Source organism: Salmo trutta, chromosome 9, assembly GCF_901001165.1.
Source record: "Salmo trutta chromosome 9, fSalTru1.1, whole genome shotgun sequence".
Classification (NCBI taxonomy): Eukaryota; Metazoa; Chordata; class Actinopteri; order Salmoniformes; family Salmonidae; genus Salmo; species Salmo trutta.
In genome coordinates this window covers 13,890,022-13,908,203 of record NC_042965.1, presented here as the reverse complement: position 1 = coordinate 13,908,203, position 18,182 = coordinate 13,890,022, and the positions used below count along the sequence as shown (strand labels likewise).

The following is an 18,182-nucleotide window of genomic DNA, read 5'->3' as shown; positions in this document are numbered from 1 at the left end:
ACCCTGTCTGTACATGCAGCTTCTTAAGAGGAATACAGAGAAAAGACGGAGCCGGAGAGGGGGACGGAAATTAAGTCAAGGGCGAGCAATTTTTCAAGCTAGTTTAGTTCAAGTAATTTTCAATCAATGCTTTTAGATATACATTACTGTTCAAAATGGTTTATCATATCTCAGACAGAGCATCCCGGAGTTGCCTCTTCACTGTTGAGGCTGGTGTTTTGCGGGTACTATTTAATGAAGCTGCCAGTTGAGGACTTGTGAGGCATCTGTTTCTCAAACTATACACTCTAATATACTTGTCCTTTTGCTCAGTTGTGCACCGACGCCTCCCACTCCTCTTTCTATTCTGGTTAGAGCCAGTTTGCGCTGTTCTGTGAAGGGAGTAGTACACAGCGTTGTACGAGATCTTCAGTTTCTTGGCAATTTCTCGCATGGAATAGCCTTCATTTCTCAGAACAAGAACAGACTGACGAGTTTCAGAAGAAAGCTCTTTGTTTCTGGCCATTCTGTAATCGAACCCACAAATGCTGATGCTCCAAATACGCAACTAGTCTAAAGAAGGCCACTTTTATTGCTTCTTTAATCAGGACAACAGTTTTCAGCTGTGCTAACATAATTGCAAAAGGGTTTTCTAATGATCAATTAGCCTTTTAAAATGATAAACTTGGATTAGCTAACACAACGTGCCATTGAAACACAGGAGTGATGGTTGCTGATAATTGGCCTCTGTACGCCAATGTACATATTCCATTAAAAATCTGCCGTTTCCAGCTATAATAGTCATTTACAACATTAACAATGTCTACACTGTATTCCTGATCAATTTTATGTTATTTTAATGGACAGAAAATGTGCTTTTCTTTGAAAAACAAGGACATTTCTAAGTGACCCCAAACTTTTGAACGGTAGTGTAGATGCATCAACCGTATCTTTGAGATGCTTGTGGGAGAATAACTTATATTTTGTAACTTAACCCATATGTACTGTATCTATTTGACCAACAGACTATAGACTGGGATGCACTGCTAGCAAAAAAAATTTAACCTCCGTTCCTGCCAAAAATCAAGGAGTCTGTGGACATCAGTAACTTTTGCAGCGAGTTCACGACTCTCCAGCCGACCCTGCCACCTCCTCCCATGTCCTACAGCCTCTCCCCTGAGCAGCAGGATGCCTTCACAGACTGACTTCTCAGCTCTGCATGGATGAAGCAGTCAGAGACAGAGGGTTGCATCCAGGTCATGAAACGGTTGCATGAACAGTTCCCTAGCACAACCTTGACTGACATTAACTGAATGTATGACACCCCAATGGTACATAGATGAGGCAGACTGTCATCAAAGTCAACATCAACAAACCCAAATAAGCAGGATAAATGAATGCAACCTTGGTATTGTTGTGCCATGAATGAATCTGATGTCCTGGTTCTATGACTGTTTCATTGTTTATAGTACCCAGTTACATCCAAAAATGAACACTACTGTGTAATGCTCTCTTGAATGGATTTCACTCAAATGAAAATGGCTGCCATCTACAAAACATAAAGGAATTTGATGAGAGGTCTATGGGGACAGAATTTGGCATGCTTTGTGGCCTTTGCTTATTTTGCTATTATCATGGGGACCACTCTGTCCCCATCAGAAAGATACACGCTGCTGTTTCTATGCTTCACTGTGAGAGGCTTTGCCCACTGCCTTGACTGAGCAAATGAAAAAGGCTGTTTATTCTTGTTACAATACGTCCTTTTCAAAAAAGAAATTGCGTCTTTAGATGAAAAATGCCATGTTCTCATACAGTGGCAAGAAAAAGTATGTGAACCCTTTGGAATTTTCTGGATTTCTGCATACATTTTACATACAATTTGATCTGATCTTCATCTAAGTCACAACAATAGACAAACACAGTCTGCTTAAACTAATAACACACAAACAATTATAATTTTTCATGTCTATATTGAATACACCATTTAAACATTCGCAGTGTAGGTTGGAAAAAGTATGTGAACTCCTAGGCTAATGACTTCTCCATAAGATAATTGGAGTCAGGAGTCAACTAACCTTGAGTCGAATCAATGAGACGAGATTGGAGATTTTGGTTAGAGCTACCCTGCCCCATAAAAAACACTCACAAAATTTGAGTTTGCTATTCACAAGAAGCATTGCCTGATGTGAACCATGCCTCGAACAAAAGAGATCTCAGAAGACCTAAGATTAAGAATTGTTGCCTTGCATAAAGCTGGAAAGGGTTTCAAAAGTATCTCTAAAAGTCAGTCCACTGTAAGACAAATTGCTATAAATGGAGAAATTTCAGCACTGTTGCTACTCTCCCTAGGACTGGCCGTCCTGCAAAGATGACTGCAAGAACACAGCGCAGAATGCTCAATGAGGCTAAGAAGGATCCTAGTGTCAGCTAAAGACTTACAGAAATCTCTGGAAGATGCTAACGTCTCTGTTGACGAGTCTACAATACGTAAAACACTAAATAAGAATGGTGTTCATGGGAAGCCACTGTCCAAAAAACATTGCTGCCTGAAGCACCTCGATGTTCCACTGCGCTGCTGGCAAAATATTCTGTGGACAGATGAAACTAAAGTTGTGTTGTTTGGAAGGAACACACAACACTATGTGTGGAGAAAAAAAGGCCCAGCACACAACATCAAAACCTCATGCCAACTGTAAACTATGGTGGAGGGAGCATCATGGTTTGGGGCTGCTTTGCTGCCTTAGGGCCTGGACAGCTTGCTATCCGACAGGAAAATGAATTCCCAGGTTTATCAAGACATTTTGCAGGAGAATGTAAGGCCATCTGTCTGACAATTGAACCTCAACAGAAGTTAGGTGATGCAGCAGGACAACAACAAAGACAGATATAAATCAACAACAGAATGCTTTAAATAGAAGAAAATACACTTTCTGGAGTGGCCCAGTCAGTCCTGACCTCAACCCAATTGAGATGCTGTGGCATGACCTCAAGTGAGCGGTTCACACCAGACATCCCAAGAATATTGTGGAATTGAAACAGTTTTGTAAAGAGGAATAGTCCAAAATTCCTCCTGACTGTTGTGCAGGTCTGATACGCAACTATAGAAAACATTTGGTTGAGGTTATTGCTGCCAAAGGAGTGTCAACCTGTTATTAAATCCAAGGGTTCACATACTTTTCCCAACCTGCACTGTGAATGTTTACACAGTGTTCAATATAGACATGAAAAATTATAATTGTGTGTTATTAGTTTAAGCAGACGGTGTTTGTCTATTGTTGTGACTTAGATGAAGATCAGATAAAATGTTATGACCAATTTGTGCAGAAATCCAGGTAATTCTAAGGGTTCACATACTTTTTCTTCCCAATGTACCTGGGTCCACTCATTCCCTATCAGCAAGGTGTGCTACTAACACATCTACCTACCAGCCAATGTATTTTTAGTGTGACTAAAATGTGCATGGCACCCTTGTTGTGAACTTAGTTTTATGTAAACATTTGAATTTTGAGAGAAGCCATTAAATAACGTAGCCATATGAATGAATAAACCAATACTGTGGGTTTGAGCACTTATAATCCAATGAGTGAGATTGAAAAGGGAAAGGCTGACAGTTGATTATGATGGTACAATATTTACTTTGCTATTAAAACGGTTCAATAGTTGCTGCTAATAATTATGCATTACCGTATGAATGTCTGTGGATTACCACAGCAATTAATGTAAATGAGATAAAATTAATGCATATTCATGTGATCACTAGTGTTTCCAATTGAGTGTAAAACATTTGATCAAAGAATACAGGTACTAATTCATCAAGCGTTTCAACATAAAAAACTGAGTACATCATTTGTTCACTATGACACACTCAATGTCTCAGTTAAACAAAAGCAATTGCAGAGCCTTCAGAGGCATGCAGAGGCCAATTCGAGCTCCGTACCGCATCGCCATGTACCGCATCGCCAATGCAGAGGGCTCTGTATAGCTCCACATTGACATGATTGGTTGGTGGTAGAAAACACAAACTCACTTCCTATGCAACAGCTCTGCACTGCTCCGGGAAGCGCAAGAAGTATGAATGCCCTGACTTCTGCTGAGGCCATATCACTGTGAATGCTGCATGGCCAATGCAGACGTCAGATAGACCATGCGCTCAGATGCACAATGCACTTCTCTCTCCAGAATGCACTCTCTCCTGACAATTTGTGCACGTTCATTGTTTCATAACTTCATTGTGTGAGTTGTTTGGGTTTGATTGTTAGTGTATATCAATTCCCCATTACATATATCACCAGCAGTACATTTACCGTTAATTCCTAATGTACAATGTTTGTTACTTTGGTTATGGTAATTTCTGTTAATGCATTCAATATTATTATTCCAGGCTTCCAGTTATTGTCGGAATAGAAACATTGTTTGCAGAGTGCACAACCTATGCTACACTTGTGAGAAACAAGTTTTGGTTTATTTCATTCCATTTGAGTTTTGTCAATTTAGTTGGAGTGCTCCTGTCAATGTTGAGTAAGGACACGCACACATAGAAGTAGGTTTATAGGCTACCTGGCCTGCGTGCAAATGTAGGCATATAAATGTGCTCATTTGGGGATCTGATAGTATTTCTGATTGGCTTAACGCACCACGACTCATAATGACCTGTGGAGCTTCTCAAAGTAAAGTTTTCTTCACCTCAAACAACAAGCAAACAAAGTCTGTTTTTACATCCATTGAGAATTACAATAGTTCCTCGTTAACCACTCAGTGTGATTGGGAAAAATGTAATGCTCTGATTCAGTGAAAACGTCACAAAATAGGCCTACCTGATTACTTCTTATCAGTGCTTGACCTGGACTGAAATAGGTTCCGGTATTCATTTTGGGTGCTGGTACTGTTTATTTTTAGGTGCAAAGGAGCACCACAATACTTTTGAGCTAATATTCTATAAGAGGAACAGGAGCTCAAGCAGTAGAACATTTTAGGTGCTGGTACTCAGCTCCAGTGAGCTCCTGCCCAAGTCAAGCAAATGCTTGTCCCTTGTGCAAATAGCCTACAGCTGTGTCTGTTCGAAGTTCACTGGTGCTGGAAACCCTGAGGGCCCAGAATATTTTATACAATGTTGCAAGTTCGCTAGTGCAAGCTTTACTGAAGCAAATATCACTTGTTGGCCAATCATTCTGTGCTGGCACAGATCTACTACTCAAGAGAATCCTCTCAGGATCCTTCCACCTTGACCCATCTTCCTCTAATTTCTTCACTGTCTCAGCATATGACACCATATGCACTACTCTAACCCTGGTAACCTCAAGCTGCCTCTCTCTCACCGGACACTTCTGACCCCCAGCCCCATGGGCACTCCTACAATTAACACATACCGCTTCTTTCCCAAATACTACACAATCTTTTGTCTCATGAAACCTTCTGCACACTTCTCACACCTAGGAACCTCTGTGCTCCTGTAACAGACGTTAATTGCACTCTCCTTGCATTGTGTTTAGTTCAAATAAATCACCCCAGCCAGTGGTTCTAGTTGAGCGTTATTTATTATGTGATTAAATAGGAAACAGCACGTTAGTTGTGCAGGGATTAATGATGTTGATGGCTGTCGATGGTAAAATCCCTTGCATCACATTTTCATACCTGACATTCACGATCTTCCCCATCTACAAGCGGGGCCAATAACAACACGCCTTATTGTCATCAGAATTGAACCAATCAGTAAGAGTGCTTGAACATTAAATACACATTTCTTCAGAGGCAAGTGGAAACATAACTAACCCTGTTACATTCTCCCCTGCTGAATTCCACTTTGATTGTGCACAAGTAAGTGATTTGCTAGCGAATACTACCGGTCTGGCTGCAGACCCTTCCTCTGGCACCTGGGAGAGGACAGCCATTACTAGATGCATCTACAGACAGCAAAGAAAGGTCTACTAAAGTCAGGGTGGGCTAGCATGACCTGATCGAGGAGAGCTTGTTTCAACTGACTGAAGGCCTGTTTGCACTCACCAGTCCAGTCTGCTGCGAGTTTCCTATGTATTCCTTGTTTTTTCTTGCCTTTTCCATAGTGTGGCGCCTTCGTTCCAGTTGTCAGCCCATGCAGCAGCTTAGCGATGGTGGAGCACCCCTCAATGAACTGCTGGTAATAGACTATCATTCCGAGAAAGGACCGAATCTTCCCCTGGGAGGACACGTCTGTGTTATCCTCAATGAGATCCTCCTCTGTCATCCCTGGATTGGCTTCACCTTTTCTGGGTCTGTGGCGACACCTCCTTCACTGATGACATGCCCCAAGAACCGCACTGACCTCTTCATGAAATTGAATTTCTTTGGAGCCAATTTCAGATCATGGGCTTTGAGACGCTCAAAAATGGACTCCAAGCGTTTCAATCAAAGTTCTTCAGTTGGGGCAAAAACCAGCACATCGTCCAGGTAACAGAGAAGGTTAGAAACATGTTGATCCCCAAAAATGCTCAACATCATCATCATGAATGTAGCTGGACTATTGGAAGATGGCTATATTCATATAACCCAGAAGGAGAAGTGAAGGGTGTAAACTTCTTGTCGTCTTCCACATTGTAGTAGCCAAGAGGTCAAATCCATCGTAGAAAAGAAGGCATTGCCACCCAGGGCCGCCAGAGCATCAACTTGGTGAGGTCGAGGGTGAGCATCCTTTACGGTGTGAGCATTACATTTACATTACATTTAAGTCATTTAGCAGACGCTCTTATCCAGAGCGACTTACAAATTGGTGCATTCACCTTATGCTATCCAGTGGAACAACCACTTTACAATAGTGCATCTAAATCTTTTAAGGGGGGGGGGTAGAAGGATTACTTTGTCCTATCCCAGGTATTCTTTAAAGAGGTGGGGTTTCAGGTGTCTCCTGAAGGTGGTGATTGACTCCGCTGTCCTGGCGTCGTGAGGGAGCTTGTTCCACCATTGGGGTGCCAGAGCAGCGAACAGTTTTGACTGGGCTGAGCGGGAACTGTGCTTCCTCAGAGGTAGGGAGGTGAGCAGGCCAGAGGTGGATGAACGCAGTGCCCTTGTTTGGGTGTAGGGCCTGATCAGAGCCTGAAGGTACGGCATTGAGCCATTGGAAATCTGTACACAGTCTCAGATCGCCAGACTTCTTCCAGACCAACACGAGCGGGGAGGCATACTCACTGCTTGATTTCCTGATTATCTCTCGCTCTTCCATCTCATCCAAGGCCTGCCTGGGCTTGTCATAATGGTTAGGGGAGAGCCTACGGTAAGGTAGGCTAAAAGGCTTGGTGTCACTGAGTCTGATGTGATGGACATAACCAGTAGCCATCCCGCAATCTAGTTTGTGCCAGGACAAGATAGACTCGTAGCGGGCTAAAAGATGAACTAGCTTGGCCTTACACTATTGTGACACCTGAGTGGACTCAATGTCACCTAGCCCTAACTCGCGCAACACCTCACTTGTCACTCTGTGCGGTTTGAAGTCAGTCAATGGTCAAGCTATCTGCACTACCAGTGAGGGATTGAGGGATTGAGGGATTGATAACTTTGACAGGAACCCAGCCATTGCTCCACAATGTCGCTACTGTTCTCCCCACTATAATTTTTTCCGGTCTTGATCGTGCCCTCGTAGGCTCAGCAACAACAGCACTGCCCGCAGATACATTTTGAGGCGTACACAGCCGGCCCCAGACCAAATGCTCCTGCATAGGCTACAATGTGACTGCCTGCTTCAGCCTTACTGTGCCCACTCTGGCACTTCGGTTCCTTTCCATCTCTCTACATTAGCCAGCAGACAGAACAGTTTGTCATCTCCATTGTGTTCAGATCATGACATCTTCTCCCAGAAGTCACTGGTTGTCTTCAGCTCCCTGATGAGGTGTTTTATGAAGTTGCTGCCTAGGATGAGCTCATCACGTTGGCCATCTACTACTAGAACAGGGACAGAGACACTGCTGCCATACACAGACAGATTCAATTCGCCCCCACACCTACAGGGTTGGTCTTCAATCCCGCTGCAGCCCACCAACACCACTTCGGTCGTACTGAGGGTGCAACTCTTAAGCACACCTGCCTTCTCAAGGTGTGGCACCACCGTTGAGCTCAAGGTGCATAGCACTCACCTCTATAACATCTTCCAGTAACACACTAGTATAGAAAAGTTCATTGTTGTGGAGCGCTCTGTGTATTCTGCATAATGTATTTTTCGTTCAACTTAATTTCATCACAAACACTTGAATATATTGACTAAATCTACACCACTATCTAATTGGGGCACCTCACAAGGCCCAGCACTTCCCCCCACCCCATGCGGGCCTGCTAGTTTTCCTGCCGCTGAGCAGTGTTGCCGTTTGATGGAACGACGGGAGTTACTGATGAAGCGCGTGGACATTCTTGACATGTGTGCCCAGCTGCATAACAGAGGAAGCAGAGGTGGTGTGAATAACAATGTATTGTGCTGTGATTTGCATCCCCACACACTTTTCATTGCAAAGATGGGTTCGCCCTTCTCTGGAAACAGTTATCATAGGTTGCTGTGGCCTCTGCTCCAAAACCCGTTCAAGCACGGCAATCAAACAATCCAATGCCTTGGATGAGCCATTTGTGGGCTGCGGCAAGGGCTTCGGACAGTTTGCAACAGCCAACACTGGCCAACTTACTTCCTGCGTCAGTGTGGTGACCAGTGGGGGCAGGTGCAGGGGACATGGAGCCTTGCACTTCCTCTGGTACTCTTCCAGCCTGCCATGGACCTCCGCAACCGTCCACTCATGCAATGGTTTGCACATGAATATCAATGACAGCTCTGGGTTCAGACAGTGCTTGATGAACATGACAGTCAGAACACGTGATGGATTGTCTAGCTCCTTTTTCTGCCTCTTCAAACAGTCCTCTGCCACCTCTCTGCCCTGTTCAGTCTAATCCAGTAGTCAAATGCAGTCTTCACTTCCATTGGCAACGTAGAATAAACATGAGCTGGGGGCATGTCAGAGTTGTGTTGCTAAAGTGATGCTTCAGAATGTCAAAAACCGGTCTAGGGCCCTGGCTTAAGTCAACTGGGTTACTGTGTAGGATTACTCTTACCACATCCCGTGCCCGCCCTGTCAACTTGCACAAAACTTAATCTGACCTCTCCTGCCCAACATAGCCCTTCATCTGCATGTACACTAACGTGATCTCCTCCCACTCATGTACTGTGCATTTCTCTGAACCATCCCCCCTGAAACACACTGGCTCCCTGACAATTTTTCACCACAACATTTAGGGTAGAGCTGGCCCAAACCTTGGTACCACCAACATTATCATCCTTCTGAAGTCCCACCCCATCTCCCATAGCCTTTGATTCCCAATAAGAGGTAATATTTTCACCTATGGAGTGACCTATCTGCTTAACAATGCCTGCAAAGAAATCCATAGACACATCCCCATTTCTAGGACTAGGTCAATTAGCTTGAATGCACGGAGTTGAGATAGCTCTAAATCATGTGGAAGGTGCACACTTGCCTGTGCAGTTGACCTGGCCAGAGGTGTGGAAGTGGAGAAATAGCTGCCCTCTCTACCCACTGACAGTGAAGGGTTAAACATGAGAACTCCCCTATCTCTCCCAAAACCAAAACTCTGTTTTTGATGGAAATAAAAATCACAATCAATATCAACACAAAATAATGCACTCAAAATAAAAGTGAAATGGTAGTTGCACCCGTCTCTAACAAGACCAAGAATCGACACAAAAGTATAAAAAGAAACACCCTCAAACAGCTGTGTACACGCTAGACCTCCAGTGTGCATCAGCAACCACCGTACTTCTTGAAGCCGGCTCGCGGATCCCTCCACGCGACATCCAGCGAAGACAAGACGAGTCTCGGCACCAGTGTAGCAGATGTTAATGTGCTCTCCTTGCGTTGTGTTTAGTTCAAATAAATCACCCCCAGCCAGTGGTCCCAGTTAAGCATTATGTGATTAAATAGGAAACAGCACTTTATTTGTACAGTGTTTTATGATGTTGATGGCTGTCAATCCCTTGCGTCACATGCCCATAAACTCAACACCTGTAAAATAATGGATTCGGCGCAAGCTCTTTTGGAATAACTGAAATATCCTATCACTTTAGTCAGGCAAAGACTCAACATCAAAACTCAGAACAGACAATGAATCTTGTTTCGCCACAGTACCAAACATCAGGAATCTCCCCCTTCAGGTGGTCCATTTTCAGCTACCCCGGTAACTATGCCTTGCAATGGCACCCTTTTCTTGATAAGTCAATAACTATAGGCCAATACAATGCATGTTCACACAGAAACTCAAGGTTAATACTTTTTTTTAAAACACTGAATCTTTTAAATATCCTTATTGAACAGCCACGTCCAAGTGAAGGGACACACTCAAGGAGTCAAGAAATACTTCCAAGTCGTGAATTACATATCCTTTTAATTTATTTGCTCAAAGAACATTGTACCAAATGGTCCATTAAAAAAAAGGTTTAACCAAAGTTTAAGTGGTTTCCAACTTTGTATCTAAAGTTAATGCAAAACCTTCAAATGTGTCTCCAGCATTAAAGTGCATTAGTGTTACTCAATCCTCTAAAATCAAGTTTTGGTTTTAGGTACAAAGACATTGATTAAGTGACCTGACAACCAAAACAGAAGCAATTCATTCATTTCAATAATAAAACAACCAATGTAAACTAACAAACTATTAAAATATATATAGAGGACAAATATAGGCAAACTTGACTCAAGCAATAATTTAACGCTCATGTGATCTTTTTTTGCAAACATACCCACTTCTTAATACATAATTGTAAATATGGCTCTCCAGTTAGTTTTCCATAACAAAGCAAACGTATGAGCATAAAGCCGGTTACTGCCTTGTTCTGAACAAAAACGTAATGCTGTCATCTTCAGACAAAAAGACAAATATTAGATCGATATGGACATCAATAAATACTTCCCTCAATCAGAAATACAGCATCACTCAGTCAGAAAAGGCAGTGCGAATAAATTGTTCATCTGTAACGATTGAGAAGGGAAAATATTCACCACATGCGCTTTTGTCCAATTGCCTACATACAGGGAAGGGAAACAATAAATAATATAAATGTTCATATCAGGCAAAGACAAAAGCAGGTGTGGGGAAAGAACCAATAACTACTCAGAAAACCTGTTAACGCTAAGGAAAATGTCTCAATACATCATGTTAGATTGGGCATAACTGAAGTAGTTTGAACTGCTGCATAACCTGATTTACTGAGTTAAGCCATAGAAACAGGAACATTTTCAGAGGCACTATACCACAAACTGGCAACAAGAACAAGAATTGGTCCCCAATTATGGAGTTACTCACTCAGGTAGACATTTATTAACCAACATTCATTATAGAATTCTGGTCATAACTCAACAATTGAGCTTCTAAATAAACAATTAAATAATAGCAGCAATAGCAATATTGAGAGAAGCTGCCCCTTCCCTCAGTTTCAGCTCACAGAGTTGATACCATTTCATTCTGTTATCCCTTGTTCTCCTCCGTCTTCTGGCATTCACAGAATGAGATGGCGCCATAAACCTGAAGTACCAAGAGTCTCAGATTCCTTAGCCTCAACTGAGGGGTTGATGATTCATTCAGATGTTGTGAGTCACCTCATCGCGACTTAACTCCCAGCGACGTCTTCAGGTTCTCGTACACCACATAGCTGATGCTGACAGCTGGAATGACCTTCAGGAAGTTAGGGGCCAGGCCCCTGTAGAGGCCAGTGGCTCCTTCCGTCTGGATGATCTGTTTGAAGAGCCCTGACATTGTCATCTGTGGGCTGCCCTCCAGCATGGCTATAGGAGATAATTGACAGTCAGCATTAGAGCCAAGGAACAGCAAAACTTGTAGTTATTTATAACCTCATCTAAATTAAAAATGAGGAAAATAATAAATATATTCCAATAAGCAGTGTAAATTAGGTGTGCATTGTTGAAGGTCTCACCTTGTGCCTGCATGCGGGTCCTGACAAGGGCCAGGGGGTAGCTGGCCAGCTGACCACAGGTGCTGGAGACTGTGCCACATCCAAGCAGAACTAACACTCCCGGGTCAGTACTGTTGGTGCCATACTTCTCTAACCAAGAGTTCTTCAATGTCTGTGGAAAAAGGAACATATTCAGAGACTACTCCAAATGGAGCCTCCAATGCAGTGAAAACATGTAACTAGAGATCTGTAAAGCCTTCTCTGGGTCTCTTACCTCATACACAGCCAGGTCCATTCCAGCGTAGGGGATGATGCCCATCATGTTGGGGATGAAGCCCTTGTAAAAGGCACCTAGTCCCTCTCTCCTGAAGATGCTCTTTGCACAGTCAGAGATACCAGAGTACTGACCAGTCTTTCGCAGGGCAAGCCGTGTTTTCAGAACCTGATGAGCAGAAATAAAAAACTGAAAATCTAGCAGGTGGCATGTAATCGAAACGAAAACATTGGCATTACGAACTTGAAAATCATAAGTGTTTGTCCTCATCCTGATAACAATCACAGATGTAATCGTCCCAGATCTAATCGTAATGCTAGAGGGTGATGACAGACGGCTGCTCACCTCCATGGGGTAGATGGTGCTCTGAGCGATGACTCCAGCCATAGAGCCAGCTACAAAACGCTCCAGGATGCCAAGTGTCTCCTTATCACTGCCAATCAAACGCTTGATCTACACCAGAGTGTCCGTTGAAAGAAGAGTGAGGGGAGGAGATAAGACAGGACAGACACTGTTAGAACATAAACTTGGTCGTCACATACAGAATTTAGATGCAGTTACAATAAACGGTATACGAGTCCAAACTTTCTCTAAATTAAGAAAAATGATATAGGAGTAAGTGTTGCACTGCATGTAGTACCTGCTCATAGGCCATGAACTTGATGGCGGATTCAGGGGCGATTTTGATAATGTTGATTCCGTTCCCTCTCCACAGCGACCTCATCCCACCTTCTTTGATCATCTGGGTGAGCCCACTCATGATGCACATGTTGTTGCTACGGGAACCATGGACCTGACAAATCAAGAATATAAAATGTTTATCATACAGAAGTCAAGTGACCAATTAGATAATTAGGGCCTTATTCCGACTTGATCCGTGCGCTTAACTGAAATGTTCAGCCAAGTCTCCCATTGACGTCAATTAATGATTTAGACGAACGTTTCCGTTGTGCAAGCTTATTACAACTCTGAATCGGGCCCTTCTCAAAACATTTATTCAGTTACTTAAGTAATGAGGCATTAGCTCTGAGAATGTGAGTACAATGTGGAACAAGTCAAAGTGTACTGGGCTCAGTTGCACCAACCCACAGATGACTTGTTCAAACAGACCCACTGACGTCAATCGGGAGTCCACACTTTGCTATCACGTAAAATCCTATCTACTCACTCCTGACTTATCTGCCGCTGCAGCCAATCACATCTCAACAGAGAAGGTGTGCTGGCTCTCAGCCACAGTCATTGGTCGGCTGGATGAGCCAGGGGGGAACAAACAGCCCTTAGGACTCTTGACCCCATGATTTGGCACATTTACGTACTTATTAACCCATGTATGACTCTTAGGTAATCGCTCTTGCAACAGTTCTGTTATTTGCCTATAAGTTATGCAAGATGCCCACTTTCACACAACAATGAATAGGTAATTGAGGGCAAGGTGTACCATTCCTAGGACTTCAAGTGTTGTTTGGAATACAGGGCTGTGGTGGTATCTAAGACAGTAGATCAAGGGCTTCTTACCTGCATGAGTACTTTGAGTCGGTCTAAGGGGGCGGTGAACGTTCGGGACACTGCTCCTGCACCTCCGCCTGCTACCAGATGCCTCCACCACATCCCTGTCAGTTTCTCCTCTGTTGTGAAGTCATCAGGCACCATCAGATTGTCGCCTACGTCAAACAGCTAGAGAGCAGACAGATTGAACATTAGTATAATTACCCATTTATTTTGTCCCAAAATACATTAGTTATCCAAGAGCAGCTGCAACGAGTAGTTTAGTCAAGCTATAAGGGGTGAGCTGACATTTTCAGTGTGTGGGATTTCTAAGGCCTCATGTTTACACAAACCATTCACGTAGAGGTGACTAGGGACAAACAGTACTGACAGCTAAATGTGCGTCAGAGAAGACTCTGCCCTCATCTCTTTAGAGCATAGGTCACAGGTTATGAGGCTTTAGGTCAGTTGACTTAATGTTCCGAGTTCGGAAGCAAGTTGGATTCTATACGTTTCCTGTTCTGTTATTTCTGGGACACTGCTGTGTAATCGGACATTAAACCAGTTAAAACACAAGGGTGCTTCTGCTTTAATGCCGTGGTTCGGACTTGACATGCACTCCTGATATTATAAGGGTACAGACTGAGGGGAATGTTCCCTCCTTGTAACACTGTTTGTTGTACAATGACCATCTAGATCAGCCAGGGAGACTCCCCAGACATGGTTTAAGTCCCTAGAGAGGTGCCTTTGCAAAATCCATACCAGAGTACAGGCTCTATCCCTCTTTACCATGCCAGCACCAAATCACTAACGGAAAACTATTTAATGATATGCAAGAACTTAGAATATCTGAAATTGGCAGCACCTGTTATGTAAGTGTAATTAATACTACTGCCACATGTTAGTCAGGCCAAAGTGACTCACGAGTGAATGCTGCTTGACATTTTGCCTGGCCTTTGTGTTAGGTGGTCATCTCATCTCCAAGGGAGTACTTCGGAATATTTTTAGCCCCAGCTCAACCTGTAAAGGCTGTTCTGTAGCTTTTGGCACATTGGAGGTAAGCAGGCTAAGATTTAGAAGCAGCTTCGCTCATTAAGGCGTACAGTATTTCAATACCCCACCCACATGCTGCCCAAGATCACACTGTCCCGTGAAGGTGGTTCTAAGAACGCAGGGGATAACTTTATCCTCCTCCTACCACTTTACAAACGTGATCTTACATAAGGGATAATTCAACCTGGATCGACATTTTATATAAGGGGGTAATTAATTCAACCCGTAAATCTTTTAATCATAATCTAGTATTCAGAGCTTTCCTGTCCTACACCAATTAGTCATGAATAAGATTAATTGGTGACACACGTCCAGTCGGTGTTGATCTACCGTATGTAATAGGATTAACATCCCCATTCACAATATTGAACTTTAAAGGCTTATGTCAGTAGATACAGAGTGTATGCAAATTCATGTTAAATATAATAAAATTCTCTGCTTTGTGGATAGCTATTTCACACCCTCCCTCCTCACCGTAGAGTGTTTCCAGTAGAGGGTGATCTCAGGGATGTTGTTCTCTTTAGGCTGTAGCAGAGGGTAGTTGCTCCACTCATTCCAGTCGATGGTCATTGTTCCATTCTTATCCATGCTATTTAAAAAAAAACAGATGAAAACAAAACCATAAACTCCTGAGAATATGAATCAAACTGGTAATAATAGCTATACAGACAACATTGACCAAAATCATAAGGAAACACTTTCATCCTAATATCTTACCTCTGTAGGACCTTCTCTGCATGCTGCTGGGATATGTGAACACCAAGGTCCTGGAGAGACTGCATGATCTCCTTAGAATCCATTTTATCTGAATCACAATGGAAGACAATTCATCACAATTCCACCTGAATCCAAACAAAAATGTGTATTTTACGGTAGCTTAGGCATGTTCTGAAACTAAGTTCAGATTTGTGCATAATAGCATACCAGCTCTCCTTCTGTCCAGGTTCTTGAAGACGAGTTTCAGATCTTTCTCCTGATCTTGCAAATAGTGAACAAACTCCTCAAAGACCATCTGCCCATCCAGGTCATTGTCTGCACTTTTCACCGCTTTCTGCAGAGGCAAAAAAAAAACTAAATTATCAACAAAATAGATTTCTTATAACAGACAGCATGGAGGACAATAGAAAATCAATCAACAAAAGTAAACCCAAGACTGGGGCTTATCTGGAGGGGGACAATACTAATTAAATGTATGTAAGCACCTGACAGGAGGGTAAGGTAACTTGTGTGTATAATGTCAAACAGTGCATTTCTCAATGGTGTCACCACCTCAATATCCAGCCAAGACAAAGCATTTCAACAATGTTTCTGATAGGGCCTTGGTGTTCTTTGCCTCCATGTTGAAAGCCATTGACTCAAATCTAGGCTAACCTGTCCTTCATTTAAAACCATTTTGTCCCATGTGAGAGAACAACGCGTATTGACTTTCAAAATGTGACATTAGGCCTGTAACATGGACAGAAAGAATACACTCAATGGGAGCGTTGTCACACAGGTAACTGCCAAAATAAAGGGAACATTTGAGTAAATGAGGGACACAAAGCACATTGAAAGCAGGAGCTTCCACACAGGTGTGGTTCCTGAGTTAATTCATCCGTTAACATCCCATCATGATTTGGGTCATGTATAAAAATACTCAGTTGCCCATTTTTTGGCCACCACGGCTAAGAGATCTCAGTGACTTTGAAAGAGCGGTCTCAAAGGAGCATAGGGGGGTTAAAGGATGTGCGTGTCAGTCACCAGATCTCAACCCAATTGAACATTCATGGGAGATTCTGGAGCGGTGCCTGAGACAGGGTTTTCCACCACAATCAACAACTCTCCAATAGAGTTACAGACCCTTCTATGCCATTTTTGCATTGAAGCTGTTCTGGCGGCTTGTGGTGGCCCAGCGCCCTATTAAGACACTATGTCGGGGTTTCCTTTATTTTGGTAGATGCCTGTAGTTCAAGACAGTAGAGCAAATATCAACACCAGGCCAGCAACTCAACTGCTGATGCCTCAGTCTATTTTAGACCAGATAGGTCGACGGGCTTAGCACAAGTTGGCAGGTCAACTTGTCATTAAGGATATAGATACATGTCCACGACACTAATACCATGCCTGAAGACACGAGGGCTCGAATCACGATGTCAACCTCTGCCAAGAACATCATGTCTTGCCTCTATGGGTCACGCAGTCTTGAGGGTCAAGAAACTCTAGTCTTGCATGCATGGGGCGGCAGGTTGCCTAGTGGTTAGAGCGTTGGACTAGTAACCGAAAGGTTGCAAGATCAAATCCCCAAGCTGACAAGGTAAAAATCTGTTGTTCTGTCCCTGAACAAGGCAGTTAACCCACTGTTCCTAGGCCGTCATTGAAAATAAGAATGTTCATAAGTGACTTGCCTAGTTAAATAAAGATAAAATAAATAGTAATTTAACAGTTCCAGTGATTTCTTAATGTGCCTAATTGACAACCCTGAATCTGCTGGTTTAGTGCTTAGGGTCACTGATATGCAATTAGACTAATAAGAGGCACATTTAAACTAAAACTAAAAGCAGCTGCAGGCCAATAGTTTGAATGTGCAAGCCCAATGCACCATCAATGTAGAGAACAATAATACATTGTCTATGCCTTCAGTGTGAGATTATAAATTATAAAAACAAACTGTAGAGTCATTCAAAGAATTCTAAGACTGATGATGCAAAAGCAATTCATTTTTCAAATATATTAATGAATATCAGGGGCCACATTTATCCATCGGGGAACTCCTTGAGTAGGGGCTTAGTTTTTAATAAAGCCCGTCTACATGATGTTATATGAAATTATGCGTTCTATCTTGATTTCCATGGGTCTGAATCATTGTTGCATTCAATTCCTGCTGAAACTTTTAAACATTATGGTCTGGTGTGGATTACATGCAACACTATGCAGTAGGTGAGATTTAGACAAACCCTGACTACAGGAAGGAGGGGGGTTGTATTTACAGGAAAGTACGATAGAATTGTTAATAAAACTTGTAGTTGAGGAAAAGTCAAATTAAATACATATGTAAAAGAACAGAGTGAAAGTCTTACCTTTCGCCATTTCCGATAAATTGAACATTCTTGGGACGGTAGAAACACACTCAATTTGAAGAGCGATTTCAGCTCCGATGGTAGTCCATTGGACTCATAATACTCGAATTCAATAGCATCCGAATTCGGAACAGGCACATAAAGGCACAGGCCAAGCATGTTTAAATTTAAGATAAAGCAACTCCTCAATAAATAAATAAATAGTACAGCAAAAATGGATCAATTCCCTAGGCGTGTTAATACTAAAACGCCGGTAAAGAAGTGCCTCGTGTTATAGAAATCTATGAAACCACACCCTTCTGAAAATAGACCAATTTTATTGGCTCCTATGATGATTTTTTTTGCCCCCTCTCCCGTAACGTCATTTGCTATCGACCAATCACTGCATCATTAAATTGACAAGCCTTGATCT

General features: G+C 42.7%; 1 protein-coding gene across 1 annotated transcript; it reads right to left on the bottom strand.

Annotated features, from left to right (window-relative positions):
* Positions 1 to 10,360: 10,360 nt before the first annotated feature.
* On the bottom strand, positions 10,361 to 17,929 carry slc25a25a (solute carrier family 25 member 25a). The gene is made up of 10 exons (XM_029762522.1): positions 17,771 to 17,929; positions 15,639 to 15,765; positions 15,432 to 15,519; positions 15,189 to 15,303; positions 13,692 to 13,850; positions 12,817 to 12,969; positions 12,522 to 12,629; positions 12,177 to 12,344; positions 11,924 to 12,074; positions 10,361 to 11,774 (listed from the first exon to the last, which is right to left on the bottom strand). The coding sequence occupies exons 1-10, from the start codon at positions 17,927 to 17,929 to the stop codon at positions 11,590 to 11,592; spliced, it is 1,413 nt and encodes a 470-aa protein (XP_029618382.1). The 3' UTR covers positions 10,361 to 11,589.
* Between the last annotated feature and the right edge of the window lie 253 nt (positions 17,930 to 18,182).